Source organism: Pyxicephalus adspersus, chromosome 11, assembly GCF_032062135.1.
Source record: "Pyxicephalus adspersus chromosome 11, UCB_Pads_2.0, whole genome shotgun sequence".
Lineage (NCBI taxonomy): Eukaryota > Metazoa > Chordata > Amphibia > Anura > Pyxicephalidae > Pyxicephalus > Pyxicephalus adspersus.
This window is the reverse complement of record NC_092868.1, coordinates 49272650-49294461: the sequence shown is the minus strand read 5'-3', so window position 1 is coordinate 49294461 and position 21812 is coordinate 49272650. Positions and strand designations below refer to the sequence as shown.

Genomic DNA, 21812 nt, shown 5'->3' with positions numbered 1-21812 from the left:
GGGCCCTAGGTAATAGGAGAGTTTGTCCTACCCTAACACTATATGAATGTAGGAGGTTTGGATTGTGGCTGAGCCTGCAGCAGAACACTGAGGATCTGAATTGACCCTTCCTAAAATATCCCAAATCTGTTCCATTTTTACCCCTGAATGTTTAATACAATCTATTTCTGTGCAATCCGGCTTGTAGTTAGGGCTGGTGGCTTTACTTTACTTTTGGCTGAGTTCCCATATGTCTAATTTTGCATTTCCACTACTTTTGTGGCCTTAACAAATCTTCCAGCAGTGATCTGTATGTGACTGTGTTCTAATTGATGCCTTTGCCTTCCTCTGTACATCCATCTGATATAATGGACGATGTTTTCCAGTAAAGGATGCATCGACTGCAATGCAGTATCTCATTTACAATTTTTCCCTGGTGGCAAAACTCAGCGTTCCCAGTACACAACATTAAAAACCTTCCGCCAGTTCAGCATGAATCATGATGGGGCAAATTCTGAATCAACAAGGGACGGCAATGTACATGCAGATATCTACAGATCTAGACATACAGGATTTCTGGGTTTCAGACATAGATTGCTTTATTTAAAATGCATGCAAGCCCAACAATAAATAAACTCTTTTATAAGCTTTTAAAAAGCGAAACGCGTTAATATCATTTCAGAAATTTTTTTGCTTAAATTGAAATCTGAGGATTTTGGTAAAATAATAACTGGCAATGCCTTGAGTGTTAGGCACTTCTGTTATGGGGTGACAACACTCCATCCCTGACTCCCAGTAGTTCTCCAGTGTTGTCACGTAAGCTGCCAAAACATACATTGACATAGTCTGCCCTTGCGGATACCCATACAGAGAAATGGCAATTGCTGATGTGGGCCTTGTTGGGCTATGTCCAGACTGGCGGTGAAGTTGCAGTGTGGTTAGCATGTTCTCATGCCCCTTAACTTCTTCCTGTGCTGAGACTTTGCCAGGGGTGGTTATAAGGAGGTGCAAGGTGTGCCACTGCACGAGGGCCACAGGGGCCTCAAGTTAGTTATTTACAGAGGCCCAATGTTGGCTATTTCCACCACTGGACTCCACATATAGAGTCCTACCCATGCCAGCCCATAGAGGTTGAATAGAGGTGATAGTAAGTTGTTCTGTTGTACCAACCGCCATCCCCGTTCAAATACCAGGGGCAAACACAGTGGTATGGCCAGCCAAGCAGCTGAAAGAGTCCCAGCTGCCAAAAGCCACACCAGAACACCTGTTCTACTTAAGTCTGAATTTAAAGCTATGGTCAGAAAAATTATGTTGTGATGTGGTTACCACTTGAAGCAGTGAATCAATGCTGCTATTGCGGGTACAAGTTGCATGTACCCGCAATAGCCCCATAAATGGGGGCAGCAGTCAGGGGTTCAGTACCACTCACAGACTGACAGCTAGAATTCCCCTGCAGGTCTGAACCCGCAATTTTGGGTATTTTAAAGCCAAGTTTGGGCAAATATCCTCCGCTTTCCTATTCTCACCCCACTCCAAAACAAATTTTCTTCATTAAATCTGTTGTCTGTATTTGGCACAGCTTCTGATGACCAATTATTGGTGCAATCTGTGCCATATATTCACCCTGCATGAACCCATGTGAAGTCTTCTGGAGATGGAAGAAATCCCATTGCTGGACAGCGATAGGAGAGACCACCTCTATTAGGTGATGTGGACACCTAAAGAAGGACCAAGCTGTGTTCATAGCCTGGAGACCCTGCCACCAGACTATTCATTCCAGCATGGGATTCTATACATATTTAATGAATTTTAGGCATTCTTTGTGCATGCAAAATCCTCCCTTGTGCAGGCATCTGCAAGCCCTGGGAATTCTGCTGGGTGTCCCCATCATAGATGGAATTCCAGCAGACTCTGAACTGTCAGTCAAGGGACATTCTGTAGCTGGGGTCGGCAACCTTTTTGGACTACTAGGCCATTTCAGTAGGTCAAGAGGGCACACTAGGCCAAGAGGGCACACTAGGCCAAGAGAAACAAGGTGTCCAAGGAAAGATTTTATCCAACCGTGACTGCAAGCGAGCAGCCTCAGTCTTCCGCTCATCCACGGTGTAGTCTCTGTGTGTGTGCACGTGCTTGGCATCGAAATGCCCCTTGAGATTCGATCTCTTGAAAGTGCTGTTGGTGCCGTTGCACACTAAACTCGGGGCTTTGTTGCCGCGTTTGAAGAATAATTCGTCAGTCCATTAGGGGGTGAAGACACGACGTTCGAAGTCAACCTTCCGAAGACTGGTAGCTGCGCCTTGCTTCTGCTCTTTAGGCATTGTAATTGGGGTTACTGTGCAGGAACTCAATGATATCGTGGGAACTGGCGATAAGGCGACAATTCAATTAGGCCGGATCCAACAATAAATAACTAGGGGGGCGTTAGGCCGGACTGGAATACTGGCTAGGATATATCTGGCCTAAAGGCTGGAGTTTGCCTACCTCTGGTCTATATTATTACCCTTTGTTCTTCCGCCAGCAGCTACATAAAAGGTTATACAGTGAGGGGAGGGGCAGAGCAGCTAGGCCAGCATAGTCAGTAATCAGACCAGCAGAGGAAAAGGCTATAACATGCAAGGAGGCTGTGTTGGGAACTTGTCAACTTCTCTAGCACATTTATTTTCTAGCTTCGCATGAAAATAAAGAAAAAAATAAGAAAGAGAAAATCTCTGCAAGCTTTTATACTACTTGTTTTTTTTGTGCTTTCACCTGCTTTATAAAATCGAAGTCAGTGAATATTTGTCAGGAGATCAGCATTAACCGCTTTTAGCAGTTCTCTGTTTTCTTGGTTTGACCGCATCTGAAACATTTGTTAGACTTTCCTTGAGAACGTCAAGCCGGTAATTATTTAGTGAGTCTGCCTTTGGTATATTTTTAGCCCATTCCTCTACCGAGCTCCAGACAATGGCAGTTTGTGAAAGTGGAATGCAGAGAGTAGAGCCGGAGGAGCGATGTGACCCGAGCCCATGTCTGGCCGCTAAGAGGCAAGACCGCTGCCAAGTCAGTGAGAAGGCCTTATGTAACTTAATAGCTGGATGGAGTGCGTGAGAACAAGAGTACCTGTCAATAATCAACACAGAGAATTATTTTTTAATTATTGGCGGAACTCAGTGGCCAAAATTTGAGGTCGATTTGGAGATAATTTTGCTCAACTTTTATCCAACATGTAGATGGTTTTATCTTTTTTTTTTTTTTTTTTTATATTATTTTTAAGTGAGTGCAAAGCGTACCAACCGAATGCAGACATTGTGAACAAAACACCTTGGCCATTGGGCAGCCACTGATAATGCATCCCATGTATGCATCTAGGCCTATTCTTGGCACCACTGGTAATAGTGCTTTTTCTGCTCTACATGGCACATGCAATTCAAGCAGAAAAATTCCTAAAAAGCCACCTAAAGTCCAGGAATTTGTTTTTTTTCTTGACACTTATGCCAAGAACTTTTACCCCCTGATGATTTTTTTTTCTATTTTGAGTTTAGCTCCACTTTAAATCATTATGGTCTACCATTGTCAACAACAGAAAGAAGATCCAGAGCGTTGATATCCATGTGTCACAGGTGTGAAGAATGTGCACTTTTCCCCTATTTCCAGGGGTGTAGTCTTAAAAAAAGAAGGGGTATGGTAAAAGTGAAGGCTATCCATGCCGAGTGCACAGGGAGAGCCTATACAGGGGTCCCGAAAAAAGCTACACCTCTGCTTATTTCTTACTTGTGCTCCTGTGTTGTCACACTGTCAAATGCACCCCAACCTACTAGACTGTAAGCTCTTCGGGGCAGGGTCCTCCCCTCCTTTGTCACTGTCTGTATTCGTCTGTCATTTGCAATCCCTATTTAATGTATAGCGCTGCGTAATATGTTGGCGCTATATAAATCCTGTTTAATAATATTAATATTAATCATGTGAAGCTGTGCCAGCACATGCTGTACGAGAATGATCCACTGTTGTCACTATCAAGAGATTGGTCTGCCATGAAAGTAATGCCATGCAGCTGGGACTTTATGTCAAAAAGTGGCTGAAAGAGGATGAGATCCACAGCACAGAGATGGCAAAGTATTTACACAAATGCCAAGTGTTTCCTGCCCTCCGTCCTCTCACATGGTGAATCACATTGCCTGTTGTCTGCATTGCAGACTTTGCCGAGCATTGTTGATTTATGGATTGGCCCCGTGTGTCTGTGTGTTAGAGCTCACCTTGCACTCATTGTATAATTATTTCTGATGGGTCTTCTCGTCTGGCTCCGGCTTGCATGGAATAAATTAAATGAAAAGATTAGAATGAATTTCATTATTCAGTAACACAGAGAGGCTTCATGTAAATTCTTCTTTGGAATGGATTTCATTTCCATATATTACATGGCTTTTATTTACATTTTTATGTAAATGCTACTCCCATGTCTTTCACGGCATGAATTTTTTTTTCGTTTTATTTAAAAGAGGATCTGTTGGCTGCAAACAATGCTTGAAGTCACATTTCTTAGATGGATGCCAATTATTGACAAAAGGGTGTCATAGGCTTGATATGATGGTCAACCAAAACAATAATACCCCCTGGGTGATATTGTCGTTCCCCTTTGTGCCACGAGAACAGCTCTGACCCATCATGAACTCTACTATGCACCCCTGAAGGTGCCTGCTATATTTGGCACCAAGTTGGCAGGAGATTTAACTCGCCCCCAACTTTTTTATATTGCATCCTGTAGCCATCCCCTATAATTGATGCACTCAAACCCAGTCATCTGTATAAACTACAAGATTCCCCAGACCATGCCACCTTCTTCCATGGCCCAGATCTGACCCATTGTGGCACTTTTGGTAACTAAGCGTTTGCTGGGTTGGAACAGATAGCCCCTACCCCCACCCAACATATATTAGTGAACTTTGGGCAGGACCTCAATCACAATTTTCTGATCCCCATACCACATACGCTTCCCCTCCCCTATGTCCAGCATTGCAAAAGTCAAGCTCCTATGATCAGGGCCGGGAACAGAAGTACCTCTTGTCCCCCGTAATAGCAGCCCTGACCTTCAGCACCCATGACCCTGTTGCCAATTCTCTACTTGCCCATTTTCCTTGCTTCCTTTAAGAGCTGACTGCTCACTTGCTGCCCAATATATTCATCCCTATTCCACAGCCAATGTAAAAAGATAATTAGTTCACCTAAATATTTTATTGTTTTAGCCTTTTGATGCATTGCAATATTGTTGCTATATTGCATAGAAGGAATTAGTGACTGAAATGTGTCCATCTCTGTGCAGAATATATTTACAGATGATATTTATTTTGGCTTTACCACATTTATATCTGTTGTAATAAGAATATTCATGAATTGCAGCTTTGGTCACATCACTGACCAAATGACCATCCATCTGCAATAGTATTGTGTCTCTGGTACAGAAGCAGGTGCAAATCTACAAAAAACATAGCTAAAATCTATATAATGTGTTAAATTAACCAAAAAAAAGTGAGTTTCCCTTTTTTATAGACCAATCAGAGCCCTGGATTATGTACATATATGTGTATATAATGAACACTGAGCAGGACATGGCTTCGCCCCGCACACGCAGCAATACTGCAGTCACATCGCAATATTTCAGCCGCTAGAAATGAGTTTGCAGAAAACCATCTGTTGGTGTATTTGATGAGGAAGAAAGCGTGCTGTCCCTTTCCTCCCCAGCCTTCATTTGTTTGCTTCTGCGGTCTCTGCTGTGTCTGCCAAAATAATTAGTCTGATTGGATTTTTTTCTCTCCAAGGTTAAGATGTGATCTACAATACATTTCATAATCTGGGAAGTAAATGGAGGGGGGGGGGTTGTCATAAAATACACAGCACATATTTCAATATGAATGTAAAAAGAGAAGCATGCAGTGACCCATAGAATGTAATCAGACTATAGGTTGCGGAGACCAGAATAAAGCTATTTTCTGATTGGTCGATCCTGCTTACTGTGCGCCTCTATTGCACTTTATTATTAAACAGGCCTGAATGTGGGGTGCTTTATGGAAGAAAATCTGTCTCAAAGTTTTTAATTTCAATAATTGCATAAGTGGGGTTGTTTATGTTAAAAACCAATTGGATGCATAGACAGAGACAGCTTCAGGTATAAATACACAGGTGAAGGTCAGGTACTGTGAAACCCTTCAGGTAAAGGGATTGCATATTTCATGTTATTGTTAGGTGTTCCTAAACAATAGTATTTGTATGTACTGAAGTTGTTCCTTAGGCCCCTTCCCTCTCGCATAACCCACATACCTAAATTTTGGCCTAACTCCAGAGATTCTCATTGTGCACCCTGCTGGATCTGCACAACTTTTGCAGAACAAATGACATTCTGGGGTTATTATGCATGCAACTTCATGCTTTGTGAAAAAGATGCAAAACGACAGCTTGCTAGAACAGGTTTTATTAAAAAGTTTCCCCTTACCAGAATTACTTTTCTGCTGAGAAAGCTTAAGATATTTTTGAATGCTCAGCTGAGAATCTTGCTTCTTCAGGCCCCAATATCATGTCTGTGATTTGTCTTGTTCTTGCTTCACTTGTCGAGTTGCTGACCGGTCACAATAGGCAGCTGCAGCCTCTAGTTGGTGGGTTCCTATGAAGGATTAATCTGTTTTATATTTGTAGTTTATTTTTGGTAGTTGCTGGGAAGGAAAACTAAACTCAAAGTTCAGCAAAAAGCTTCCCTTGCAGCCCTACACTGCAAGAGTCAAATGCTCCATTTTTGTCCAGGGGGATGTAAAGGGAACTTACCTTACCCCTCGGTCTCCTGATGGCCACTGCGCTCTTTTTGCATTCCACTGCTATGGATGAGCACTTGGCTCCCCCTTTACTATGAAGAGCTTATGGCCCTGTATTGTAGGGGACAACATCAGTACCTGCAACTGTGACCCATAAGAGGTGTAGGGACTGTATGCTCAGAAGTTATGCCAGCAAGGAAAATATGGGTAAGGTGTAAATAAAGAAAAAAAAAAAAAGGAAAAGCTTATTAACACTACCCCTAAGAAGGATTGATTTGCCCCCCTTGCTGATCTGACTTGGGGCCCCTGTTGGCTGAGGGCCAGGGCCCTCATGCGGAGGCACACCCCGACTCTGGACATAAACTAGCATTTTAACCCTTGCAGTGCAGGGTTTACCCAGTGTAAGGGATTTTTTTTCTGAACCTAGTTAGTTCATTTTGGTACATATATTGTTTTGCCATTTCATGTGTGTGTGTGTGTATGTATGTATATGAATGTGTGTGTGTATATATATATATATATATATATATATATATATATATATATATATATATTGTATCTCAAAATGTTCTGGGCCATCTTCGTGTAGGACAGAATTTTAATATATTTATGACAATTTCAAAATTTGGACCACCAAAAACCAATATTAATTTCCCTGCAAACCATTTTTTAACCAAGTAATTGGATTACATTGTGTGCACCGTGAGTAATGTTTGGACAAATTTTGCTGATTTTAGCATTTTTGAAAATCCAGCTTGCTTAAAAAAAAAAAAAAGATTAATCTGAAACATATGGGCAGTTAAGTTGTACAGTAAACACAAACCCTGAACAAACATGAGTGAGCGAGCAGAAACATCCTTACTCTGCTCTGGAACACGGCTTCCCGTAGGAGAGGAAGAAGTTGACTTTTTTAATTCGAGGAAAACTGATTCCAGAACATTTGAGAAGCATGCTGCATGTGGAAGGGGGAAATGTGAAAATACAAAGAATATTTGCTTTAGAAATAAATCCTGCTGAACCCTGGTGTAGGGCCTCCGTGTACACATACAGAACAAAGAAAGGTGGAGGAGAAATAGCCTTAGGAATATTTTATTCTAACAATCATCCTTACTATTATTATATTTTATCAGTCATTGTTTTTTATACCCATATTAAATCTCAGTGATGTAATGATTCCCTAATTAAATATCTTTTATATTTACTCATTAATTTGTTGATTGTTATGGCTTCAATTGACTTGACTTGAATATTGTATCTTCCATCTTGATTGGCCATGCCATTGCCATTGCAATTCCATTCAGAATGTCTTTATTTGTAACCACCCAATGTGCTATAGAGACTACAAGAGATCTATTTGTAAAAAAGGCAATCAGACATTCCCTCAAACATTCCCTGGTGGGAATAATTTGCTGCCGTTGAAACACATGGACCTGGAAGTTTCATGATGTTTGTATTTGCTCTAGATGTGTAATTTAGCTTGACCATCCTCCTGGTCACCACAAATCTTTTCCTAGATTGATCACTCAATGTACTATAAATCCATGGAGGAGCAGCGTTGTCAACTCGGGACAGGAAGAAGATAGACTAACCTGGGTAATCCTACAATCTAGGATTGAAACATTTGCCAACTATTAGCAAAGGGTTTTTAATAAATTTGTCAAATAAATATTTGAATTTTGGTTCACCTAGGTTCTCCCATATTAGTCTTGGGGAGCTTTAATAAATCAGGCCCAAAACCCAGGGCTTTTTGGAATTTCTGTGCAGCTGGCATTGTGTTGTTAGTTCACTACAAAGTGTTCAAAGCTCAATATATTGAGGATACTTTTTTTCGTATTTGCAATTATGAAATGAATATGCGGCGAATCACTTTTAATGGTACATTTATCAGAATGAAAGGGAGCCAGTATGAAAAGTTAATTGTGGTAAATGAGCCTGCTGTTCTTGCTGGGTAAAATAATGAGTACTGTAAATACAGCTCTGTACATTGTAGCAATAAAATATTGTAGGAACTATAAGTAACATGAAATCATTATTTATTAGCAGTATAATAATACAACACTATCCAGATGAAGTTGATACTCTAGCCCAGTGTTTCTGAGCAAGGGTTCCTTCATGGGTTGCTGAGGGTTCCTTTTTGGACCTCTCGGGTCAGTTTAAGTGACACCAATGATCTTTTTGGCTATCTGTAAGGGTGACATTCTTCCCAATGGCCAACAATGTAATAGGCATTCTTCCCACTGACCACCATGCTAATATACCATGAGCTGTGGGTATAGTAATTATAGGAGTTCCCTGAAGATCTGAAAGTTATTTCAAGGTTTCTTTATGATGAAAAGGTTGATAAACATTGCTCTAACCCGAGGGCAGAATGGTGGCCAAGTGGTTAGCACTCTTGTCTTGCTAGGGGGATATGCTCACATCTCAGCCAAGACACAGTTTGATTGATTTCCGTGATTTCCACCTTTCCAATATCACATTTGTATCCTTATGGTGATGGTGCAGATTCCCCTGAGAAAAGTGTTCAGCAGCATCCTTCACCATTTCCTCTGGAGTAATATTATGACATAAAATCTGTGCCGTGCAACCTAAATGTATTATCATTCACAGTCTCAGCACATTTGGGTAACTGAAAGGTTTTTGAAGAATATTGGCACTGGTATCAGTCTTTGGGTATATAAGGGGCAGCTCAGGCCTTTAAAGGGTGTCTGGGTCTGTGATTGTATCTCCTGCATTTTTAAATAAAACGTTTTCCTGGATCATAGACTTTAAGCAGAACTGCAAGCAGGTAGGATTGTTATTGCAGAAGGCAAGTTCCCTTGTGCAGTAAAATATACTTACCTGCCTGTTCGCAACCCCCCCTCCCCCAAGCACACTGCACATACACAGGTAGGATGCTGAATATGTCTGATACCCTGGCATCCCCAGAGGGTGCTGGGACTGGAACTCATGTGTGCATGTGCAGGAGTTGGGTCACTGCAGCCTGACCAATCAAGGTAGCCAAAGGTCCAGAATCTGGAAGAAGTCCTTGTGCAAACTGCCTTGCTTTGGATCTGCCCCCACCTCTTGTGCAAGGTGCCTGGCCTTGGATCTGCCCCCACCTCTTGTGCAAGGTGCCTGGCCTTGGATCTGCCCCCACCTCTTGTGCAAGGTGCTTGGCCTTGTAACCCCCCCTTGTGCAGGGTGCCTGGCTTTAGATCTGCCCCCCCACCTCTTGTGCAAGTTGCGCCTTGCCTTGGATCCCCCCCACTTCTTGTGCAAGGTGCCTGGCCTTGGATCCCCCCCACTTCTTGTGCAAGGTGCCTAGCCTAGGATCTTCCGCCTCATCTTGTGCAAGGTGTCTGGCCTTGAATCCCCCTCCCACTTCTTGTGCAAGGTGCCTGGCCTTGGATCCGCCCCCACCTCTTTTGCAAGGTCCCTGGCCCTGAATCCGCCCCCTCCCCTTGTGCAAGGTGCCTGGCCTTGTACCCTCCCCTTGTGCAAGGTACCTGGCCTTGTACCAGCCCCCCTATAGTTTTTTGCAGGCAGCTTATAATTAGTGAACCCAGTGAGTCCCTCCTGCAGCCACACAGCACGATCATGTCATCACTACCTTTACAAAGTAATATCTAGCTTTACAAAGGCATTTGGTACACACTAAGTAGATTTTTAGCCTTCACTGCAACATATTTTAAATAAAAGTTTCTGTGCCCAGAGTTCAGCTTTAACTTTGACCGGAATCTAACCTTTTAAAATCATTTGTCTGATAGACCGCAGACTATTTTGCACTTCTGTGAAGTCATTAATATTGAAGAGTCATTACCCGTACTCCGGCTTTGTAGCTGCACATTGTCCATTAGAGAACATTATTTTCTTACCACTATAAAATGAAATTTACTATTACCTTGGTATTGTGTTTTTTCCTTTTTTTTATTACACAAAATAGTATACATTATGATGTCCTAATGAAAAAAGTGATCGTTGTCTTCCATAAAAAAAAAAACGAGTGGCTGCCTTAAATGATTCTAAAAGCGGTAGCGTTGTCGTTTTGTCCGGTATCTCCTCCTATTCCATTTTCTTAATGACTTTCCCTTTTCATGTTTAATCTTAGATTGGCAGAACTGAAAGCCCTTCTTATTCAGATGTATAATGGAGTGGGGAGGAGGGGGAGGAGGGCTGCTGAAAAGAGTGAAATGATTTGAACCTGTACCGAATCCGTTTCCACAGCAACCAATTATTCGACGGCTAAATTATTACTGCTTATTAGAAAAAGCTTGTGAAAAAGCCCAATTTTCAAATTGCAGGGACCTCTGGATGGTGCATATATTGTATATAGTTTTATTTTTTCTGTCTTGAGGATTGATAAAACATTGACTAAATGTTATGTCCAAATAATCGGAGCGTGATTGGAATAAACAGCCACCTGGCAGGGCAGAAAGAGAAATTACTACTTGCTGTAAGGAGTACAAAAGTACAAAATCCAGTTGCAGATTGGGGAAAGGGGATATAAAGAGAGAGGTGCTTGCTGCAAAAACAACAAAAAAAGCTCAGCTGCATGGAGAATTCAAATAATATTACCAATTGATCAAATGTTGGCAAATAGTAGAAAGAAATTCAATGCAAAAGAGAAATGATGTATTTGTAAATTATCAATCCACACATAATTCCAGTAATATTTAATAACTGATAGTAAAGTATTAACTGAAAAGTAATAACTGAAATAAAGTTAAGTAATAACTGAAATAATTCCAAGTTATCCCCACTCTTGTTAACAGTCGCAAGGTTGGGATACTCATCCTAGCCATTAATTTTTTAGCTCCATACAGTGAACATGAGTACAAAATATGGGACCTATTTAGGTCACATACGTCCCGATGCGTTACCCCAAACAATGGCTTCTTCAGGGGTTTGTTGTTGAGAAAACTGTATGGTCCATTCACATTGGAGGAAGAGAAGTCTAATAAAAAGGTGAGTGAGGCAATTCAAGCTGTAGTTACACAACTTAAGATGCATACTATAGAAACAGATCTCAGTGGTGGGTCTCAGATGGAATATATACCAGTAAGGCTGGGAGAGACTGCATACATACCGTAGGTCCAAATAGTTCTTTGAATCGGAGGACTGTAAGATACAGCAGTAATCCCCATCAGAGAAGATGCATGGGTTTTTAAAAGTATGGAGCAGGTTGTTGATATAGTGTCCATTTCCTACAGCCAAAACCTGTCCCTGTTCCATTGTAGGCGCCAACTTCTTTTTTGTGTCCTCTTCATAGTCCATCTTAATTGGCTGAGTTGATGTAACTCCCATTTGCACATGGCAGCCATAAGGAAAAGTGAGATACGATGGGTATACCCAGCTCAGTGTTTTTCGACAAAAGACAGCAATCAGGCAGGTAAGTATGTTTTATTACAGAGGGGACATCACCTGTCCCTTTGGCAATTAAGTTTTTTCTAAGATTTTTAAGGCAAAGTTTTTTTTTGAATAGGCAATCATGGACCTTTTATATGGAGCAACATATGGACAGCAATGTGGGTACAGTGTCCAGTATTGCATTAGTTCCTTGGAGGTGCTATTTAATTCTATACTCATATATAGGTATATATTCTATATTCTATATAAGGTAGAACATGCATTACCGCAGTGCATAATAAATAAGTTCTTAGAGGTTGAGTGAAGGCAACAAGAGGAACGTTCAAGCTGTACTGATACATTATATCATAAATAAAATGTGAATTGCCAAAAAAGTTCTACAATTTGCTCAGCTGGCTTTGTGAGCTACATAGCCTATCTTATCTTTCTTTGATTGAAAGCTTGGTCAGTTACTACTTTAGGCTTGATTGTTTGCCCAGAGTTTAAATTCCACGTTTAAACACTCATGTTTGAATTTCCCATTCATTCCATCGGGCCAGTTCACGCCAGAATGTTTTCTGAATGTAAAGAAAAAAAATCCTTTAGCATTTGGAAAGTGATTTCACACCCATCAAACACCCAAAGATGCCTGAAAATGGCAAAATATATTGAAGGACTGTGTAATAAGATCTTTAGTGGTGGTGGTGGTGGTCTTTCTCTTTAGTGTACTGTTCTAATTACATAAGGTACTTTTTAAAGTAGACCAACTTTGCATTATAAATGGAGAATAGGAATATACTTACCTTGTATGGCATGGACATGGACCTACAGGCAAGATCTCGGGCATATCTCTTGAGTAGATTTTTCATCATTACACATAGGTGTCTTCTCTTTTTCAAGGATTTTGCCCAATGGCCCATGGCTTCTTCTCAAGCCAGGATTCTGAGAAATGGCACTTCCTGGAGTGTCAGTCTTCTGGTCCACTAGATTCAGTGGTTCCCTCCTCTACATTAACATGGTGTTCCACAGTGACCTGGAGGTTGATGGGGTAAACCACCACATACTTACCTTTCTTGATAGGTGTCTCTGGTGAATCCTCGAGCAACAAACCACTTTCCAGGTGTCCTAATCTAAATCGGGTGAAAGAACGATTCTAATTGGCTGCCATGAGTAGCACAGACAACTTTTCTTCTAGATACGGCTCCTTTAAAAGAATCAGATCATTTCTTAGCGCCTGTTTTACAGCTGCCTTATATTGCGATGTTTTATGCATTCATGCGCGCTAGAAGTAGAAGAGCATGGCATTCTAGTCACAATATTATGACGGTAGAATTTGTATTTATTAATAAAAAGTATGTAGTTAAGAATCTAACACATGAGAAGCCTTCAATCACAGCAAAATCTTAGTGCGCTCATATAGAACCAATCCTACCAAACTGACAAAATGATTACATTTCCTCATTTTACAACAACTTCCATTGCAGATTTATTATTGTTTGTTTATTCATGTCTACCTTTTGTGCACATGCAGTACATTTTCTTCGTTCAGTTTACAAATTCTTTTTCAATGGTGTAATTATTATGTATATTGTTTATGAAATCAAATGTAGAGTAGAATTACAAGGTCACAATTAGGGAATTATTTAGAACAATGCAGTATGATTGTAGTGGGATTCAACTTTCCTATTGTTTATAATTGGCTCTGAGCTTTTTTTCAGTTTTATATGTTGTCATCATGAAGGTTTGTTGGGTGGTTGTGTGTCTCTTACAATTATTCTTGTGTGGGTTTTTTTTTTTACTGCATAATACTAGGCTCAGAATAATTATCTAACAACCTGTCTGCTGTTGCCATTGCAAATGTGGCCATCGTGTATTGTTGGGGATCGGGGCTAGCTATGAAAAGACAGTTGAGAAACCATGGTGCAATGGTCTTCATTAATGGAACCCAAACATAATGGACAGTTATCCAATGGTGTCTCACAAAATGATTTGACAATTTACCATGATCAGTTGACTTTTGGTGTGTGTACAGACCAAGTGGCTGTATCCAATAGTTCATTGTTGGCCACAGGAATCGAACGGGGTAGAAAATTTCATATAAATTTTTCAGACAACCATTTGGTGTCACTCAACCTTGGTGTTCAATCCAACAACAACACCCTACGGAACATCCTCAATGCATGTACAGAGGCCATTAAAACCAGAGGACCTTATTAAATGTGCAATGATCCCCATCTAAAAATGTAATTATTTCACTGCAATCCCCAATACCATAGCCTGTCTTTAATGTTCACCCGCTGTGTATGGCAACCATTACTAAAGAAATCCAACCCTAGGTCTGGTATTCTAACAATTATCTTTTCCTGTTGTACCTACAGAACAGAAAGTGTAGAGCAAAAGAGCTACTTTACTGGATTGGTTGGTCAATCACAAAATTGGCAGCAAATTGGCTTGTGAATACTTTCATACATTTGTGTTTGTACTTGTTTTTTATGCAGGTTGGTCATCTGCTGCCCCTATGTTGGCTCCTTAACTAAATCCTAATAATAATGACAAAAATTCTGTGAATCTTGAGTAAACACAATAATACCTAGATTCATTTAGTTAGAATCCGCCTTTGTTACCCTACAGATTGGGAGCTTTCTGAACATAACTATCCATCAAAACTGCTTTTTGACACAGATGATTAAACGCTCCAATATGTAAAAGCCCAACTAAATTTAGAGTTCAAAGTGCATCCAGAAAAGGTGAGCAAAGTCTTTCTTTAGAAAATAGCCACATAGTGAGAAGAAAAGACCCATTCCCTGCTTACAGCTGCAGAGAGGTACCTTTGTTCTCTATGTGGAAGCAGTGGTCTTTATGCAGAGGTCTGATACACCACTTGCTGAGTTAGAGCTTGAGCTTTCTAATCATGCAAGAACATGAGCATTGCTGAATGTAATTGTCATTAAATCAAAGAGTGTGACATGATAGTAGGGCAATGAACATTGTTACAACCCATGTGCTAAAACCTTTTCACCTCTATGTATAAAATTTGCTTATTATTTTCCCTATGCACCTTATATTTTTTATATTATATTTTATCTTTTTAGCTTTATATTATCAAAATGTTTGATTCTCCGGTAGTATCCATGCAAAAATGGCATGGTCTAACTTTTATTTTTGTAGGGGGTCAAAGCAAAAGGAAGTATTGTCATTCTAGAAAATTGATTTTGATATTGTTACTTTTTTTATTTTACCTATATGGCACCTTGAAAAAAAATAGGAGTTATTAAAATGACGCAAATCAATATTTTGCACACATAAAATACTTAATACTCCATTAAAAACCTTGATGAAATCTAGCAAGAAGTAAGCAAAGTCAAACACGGTGCGGTCAGCCTTAGACCGACTATTCCTAAACACTTAGGACAAGTTACAGCTTTGCGAGGTCGGAGAGCAGGCGCCATAAACCTTTTATGATGATTTGGTCCGCTCTGCCGCAGACTGTAGCCGCGCCTGTAAAAATGAAATCACTATATTCCATCGTGCGCTGACACTTTCATTGTATGCTTGGCTGTGAAGAAGTGGATGAATTTTCTCTCCAGCAGACTGTTTTTTTGATTAGATAACTTGTTTCATACCTGTAATTCTTGCTCGTGACCTTGTGCAGACACTTGTGCCTCTCTATATCGAATAAATACTATTTGCCGGTGGACTTTTAAAGCTTTTCTGCAGAGAATAAAGTAGAAAGGCGTACTGTTATTAAATGGACACATCACCCCAACGCTCCTGATTTAAGGATTAAAAAGAAAGTCCAATGACAAGTCAGAGCAAACAGTGAACTACTTATTTTATTTAGAAAGTGATGGAACAATGAAAAAAGGTCAATCAACCCGAAAAGACTTTTTCTCATTTTAGCTGGAGTTCTATGAGCTGAGTTTCCCAATTTCAGGAGCCAACAGATATATGGTGGTATCCAGGATTTGGGGGCATATTAGGCAAATGCCCAGGGTCCCCACCTTCTCCAGCCATGTCCCCAGTCAATAGAATAGTAGCTGGAATGCTGTGCAGTTGGGGCCCCCAATTTGTGTTAGTTCAATGCCCATTTTGTCTAGAACAAACCTTTAACATCGGGTTTAGTGGGGCGGGCACAGGTGGGAACGCTATGCCCTCACTTTTATTGGGAATGGGCACGTGTGCCCACTTTTGCACAGTCCGTAACTCTGGCCCGTCTGCCCCCACCCCCCGCGGCGGGGGTGCACTGACCAGAGCTATGGGCCATGTCTCCCGTATGGAATTGCAGGCTTAGGGCGGTGGGCGGGATGTCTCTCTGAACACAACCTGTCCACTCTCTTATCGCAGGCTCAGACCTGGTATTATGACGGGTTCTGGTATCATGACGTCAATATGGGGGATGTTTCTTCCCCTTTGAGTGACACATAGGCAGGGATGTAGTTGGGCAGGCACATTTACATAACAATGGTGCACATGCGCGCTCGCCATGGAAAGTACCGTGCCCCTCTTCTTTTTTTTATGACTACGACCCTGCTTGATAGTTCATACAGTGTGGAGTCTGTAATCTAGATTGCTATGGCACCTTTCAGAAAACAAGATCTGTGAATCGAGTCTCATACGAGGCTTGGAAGTCTCATCATTCATTGCCACATCACTGAATAAGAAGTCTCAAAAGGTAAATAATTTATTTTTAAATCATTCAATGTAACAAGCCAACTCGTTTCAAGAGTTTACATGCTCCCTCTTTCATTAGGGGTATGGAACTACATCCGGTATATAAATACATTGTTATGTATAGATGATGAAACAAAACTTTAAAAGGAAAACTGATGAAAAGAACAGATGGATTGGTGTCCGTTTTTAATTGTGTTGTTGGTGATGGATGAAATAGACCAACTATAACAACCAATTAAAAATCTTCATTGGCCTGGGTATACCCACCTGCCATAGGTTGCTGCAGTTTGCTATATTATATTCTTATTCTATGTTATATATTTAAAAAGTGGTGACTATTATTATGTATTTATATTCACAGTTTAGAATTTCCTTTAAGTCTGGTAAACCCCACCCCTAAAACTCTAGTCTAAAAAGTCTATTTCTGCAGGGAAATCCCACCCATGCTTGGTAATCTCCTCCCTTGCTACATTTTATTTTCTCTGGTATACAATAGCGACAATGCTGCATCTCTCATTTAGGTTTGTTTTTGTAGGGAAGTGATGAAGACATGTCGGACAACGATGATGAGTTGTTGCTGGAAAAATCAGATAGTGAAGGAAGTGACTACGCTCCCAACAAAAAGAAGAAAAAAAAGCTTAAGGAAAAGAAAGAGAAAAAAGCAAAGCGGAAAAAGAAAGATGGTGAAGATGACGATAATGAGGAAGGATGTGTAAAGGTAACAAAACAAATGACATGACTTTGGCAAATTTCTTTTATGGAATTTTTTTGTTTCTTGCCCAAACTAGGGAGGTGTTCACTAGTAATTCATAAGTGTTACATGTAGTGAGGGAGTGATTCCACCTCTGGTAACATATCACCACCAGCAACAAAACAACCGGTATGATACAACCCTACAGCCATGGAAAGCTCCTCTTTAGAAAATAATTTCTACTATAATTTGTAGCTTTGTTTTTTTTTTTTTGTTTTATTAAGGAGCCAAAGACCTCAGCCCAGCTGATGGAGGAGTGGGGCCTGGACAATGTAGACTATTCCTTTTCTGAAGAGGATTATCACACACTGACAAACTACAAGGCGTTTAGTCAGTTTCTGAGGTGAGACCTGGATAAAGGTTGTGGAAACATTTTTTCTTGGCTTTATATGACTTCCATTCAACACTGTAATGGAATGGGCTGGAGGGCAAGCAGACATTTAACCCCAAATCAAGAATAATATTCTTTGTTGGGCTGGTGGTCCTGAAGAAGAAACTACTCCATTCATTCAGACCATTGTAAATGGGTGTTGTATATCTATCTACTCTCTGTTCAGGCCTGTGAACACCTTTGAGTTATGAGATAATGCCAAGAGTCTTAAAGGAAATCAATGCTGATGAATTTCAAAATTTAATTAAAATGTGCTGTGCTCATTTGTTAAAGGAAGCTGAATGATAGGAATTATTTGTGATGATGGCACAGAATTTAATATAGGGGAGTCAGTGCCCTCAGATAGTTTGGTGCATACAGGAACATGGCCCTACCTTGGTGACATTTGCCTCCCAAGCCAAAAGTGAACAGTCTTCCCATGACTCCACAGGCAACCAAATGAAACTTATGTTCCAGCCATTATAGACATTCAGCTACTAAGGTGTCTGGGACATTCTAACAATATTTGAATGAGCAGAGACCTTGTTTCACGAAATCCGATATAATGGACTGTCTGTATTACCTTGCTATAGCAATAAGGTCAACTGAGTTTTTAGCTTCCCAGTTTTACTTCTAGAAAAAGGTCTACCAACATATCAGCCAATGACCAAAAGAAGATTTGCATTCATTTGACTGTTGTTCATAGTTTATAGAAAACCGTTAAAAAACGTTCTGCAGTCGTTCTTGCCAGATCTTTAGCAGTTAGAATATTTGGAATATATTGTTACAATATGTAAAAAGAAAATAAGTATTGAGTCAACGAAAGGTCCAAACTTAAACTACAATCTTTATTTGTTATTCTTTTAAAGAATGTTTTTAGTTTTTTTATGAAATTTATGTTATGTCCATCTTATATCAAGTGTAATACATCACAATATTTTAATGTACCTTTAGGCCTTTAATAGCCAAGAAGAATCCCAAGATCCCCATGTCCAAGATGATGACTGTGCTTGGTGCCAAATGGCGAGAGTTCAGTGCCAACAACCCATTGAAAGGCAGCTCGGCAGCAGCAGCTGCGGCGGCAGTGGCGGCTGCAGTTGAAACTGTGGCAGTTGCTCCTCCAATCCTTGTGGCCCCTCAGCCGCCTCCTCAACCTCCACCTATAAGGAAAGCAAAAACTAAGGAAGGGAAAGGTGGGTTGTGGAGATTCCAGAGTTAATTTTAATTTTTGTCTTCTCAAAAAATGTTTTTGTTTGGATATATTTCTTGATTCCTTGGCATACCCATTTCAGATTGGCAGTGGTTTTATTTTGCTTGTTTTTTATTATATCATACTTTATTTATGTATCTACTAGATTTGTTTGTTGTTACTATTATATTTGTGTTTTATGTTTATTTTTTTTACAGGTCCAGGTGTCAGAAAAAAATATAAATCCAAAGATGCAAAAAAGAAGGGCAAAGGCAAGAAGATTGCCAACCTGAAGTTTAAATTTGGAGGGATGGCGAGCAAGCGAAAAAAGGGATCTTCAGTAAGTGAAACATGCAAAAAAAGAGCTGTTCTTAAAACTGGTGACAGATGCAGTGAATATCATTTCAATGACTCATGTCAAAGGGTGGGGTATATTGGACAGCAAGTGAACGATCAATTCTTGAGGGTGATGTATTGGAAGTAGGAAAATGGCAGGTGTAAGGATAAGTGCGACTTTGACAAGGGCTTAATTGTGATGGCGGAACAGCTTATGTATGCAATAGTCCATGTCTACCAAAGTGGTCCAAGGAAGGACATAAGAAAATTGGTGCCCATTGCTTATTTGTATTTGAACTTGCTGTATAGCAATTGACCAGTCAGAGTGTCCATTGCTGGTCCTAGCTACCTCTGTAAATGCCTACACTAGGCACGTTGGCATCAGAACTGCACCATGGAACAATAGAAAGAAGGTGGTCTGGTCTGTTAAAATTATGTTTTAGATCACATAAACTGATGCCTGTGTGACATTGACCTGTGTGTTAGATGGCAGTGGGGTACATAAGAAGACAAGTGGACTAAGGCAGCGTGACCTACATGATGTATTTGTCTGGATAACGTAGGACATCATTAAAGGCCTTATGGAGTCCATGCTCTGACAACTGAGCATATACGGTATATATAATGCTCTGATTGCCATGGGCAACATTTAGTCTTCCACTTGTCCTCCTCACAGAAGTAAGATGAAATTAATTTCCGTGGGCATTGTCATTTGAAGGCCATTCTTGCCACCCAGGGTCCAAAACTGTGACATCCACCACCCAGCCTTTGCCATAACGGACATTCTAACAGAGGATGAGAACATTGCCCATGCAGTGCCACCATAGTCATCACTTGATTTAGCTGTGGTGTTGGGCACTTTTATGGGCATTGCCGCATAGAATTATTGCTAAAATGGCCAGCATATGAGTTCTTCTTTCTTTAATTGGGGGTCTTTTTTTCCTTGTACCAAAATACTTAAAAGACACAACAGATTCTACCTTTGGATTGTCACCCATTATAAATGTAGGGCCCCTTGAGATAAATATATATTTGCATGAATACTATTTTGTGTGTTTTCAGAGTGATGAAGATGACCGGGAAGAATCAGACTTTGACAGCTCCAGTATTAACAGTTCCTCCATCCGATCGGATATGTCTGGGCTAGGTAAAAGAGGGAAACGTGGGAGGAAAAAAAAGCGAGGTAAGCTTTTTTTTGAATAACTCTTGATACCTTAATTTTTATTATGTAGAGTGCTTTATTAAAAGGGAATCATTATTGAAACCGATGGACAATTTTAGATATATTCAGGATTGTCATGTCCAGTGCTCCCATCTTACCCATTCAAAGGGCACAGCTGTGATTGGATTGTGTGTGTTTAGTTTTTATGGATTCTGTGTATTTAGTTTTTAAGGTGTTCTTGGCTACTATCTGTATTTAGGATGTTGGTGGTGGCATGAAACGAGTCAATGCATGCTGGGGTTAAGTAAAATGTAAATAGTTAAAGCGTACAGATAGGCAAAATCAATTACTGATTTATTAAAGCTCTCCAAGACTGGAGAAGATAGGATCGCTCTGGAAGACCTAGGTGATCAAGCAAACCTGAAATGGTATACTTAAAATTGTTTGCTAATATTTGGCAAATGTTTTCAATCCTGGATCAGATTTAAACCGGAGAAGGAAAAAAGTATGCAGAATAAACTGTAGCTTTATCCCAATCCGTGCCACCAAAAATATTCCAAATACAGATTGTCACCAATCAACAAAACATTATTCTTCATTTACTTCTATGACATTTACCTAACTTGCATTTTCAGTCCCTTGTGTGGCTTGAGTTCACTGTGATAGTCTGTTGATTGATATATTCACATTTATCAGCTATCACAAGTAATGTGTTTTGGACCTAACCCAAAACAAATTCCCAGATATGCCAAACATTCTGGACAATGGATATATCTGTGTTTTGCAACACAGGGGCCAATTCAGGTTTAAAGTAACACCTGCACTGTTTTCTTTGAGTAGCTGAAGTTGGAGAAGGAGACGGCTATGAGACGGACCATCAGGATTACTGCGAAGTTTGCCAGCAGGGAGGGGAGATCATACTTTGTGACACTTGTCCTCGTGCCTATCACCTTGTCTGCCTGGATCCAGAGCTGGAGAAAGCTCCTGAGGGCAAGTGGAGCTGCCCGCACTGTGTAAGACATTTTCTGGATCAAAGTTCTTTGATGGTGAAGTGGAATTCTCTGTACTATCTGTAGCAAATGTCTGGTTTCAATGCTGCCTGATACAGTACAAGATTACATTTGTAGGAATTATGTCATAGGTGTCTCCTGAAAAACCAAGTCAACCCTAACCCCTGCCAAACCATTTATAAGCATGTGAGGGGTGCTGTGGTTTTTGACAGTTGATTGATAGTCGGTGGAGCTTAATGTTGA

General features: G+C 40.4%; 1 protein-coding gene across 4 annotated transcripts in view; it reads left to right on the top strand.

Moving 5' to 3' along the window:
- The window catches only part of CHD5 (chromodomain helicase DNA binding protein 5), a 98551-nt gene that overhangs the window by 19919 nt on the left and 56820 nt on the right, over positions 1-21812 (top strand). For all 4 annotated transcript variants that reach the window (XM_072426935.1, XM_072426933.1, XM_072426932.1 and 1 more), the window contains exons 3-8: positions 17287-17469; positions 17727-17845; positions 18827-19065; positions 19280-19401; positions 20460-20580; positions 21400-21572. In XM_072426935.1, the coding sequence (XP_072283036.1) occupies positions 17287-17469; positions 17727-17845; positions 18827-19065; positions 19280-19401; positions 20460-20580; positions 21400-21572 (957 nt within the window). The remainder of the gene's footprint in view (positions 1-17286; positions 17470-17726; positions 17846-18826; positions 19066-19279; positions 19402-20459; positions 20581-21399; positions 21573-21812) is intronic.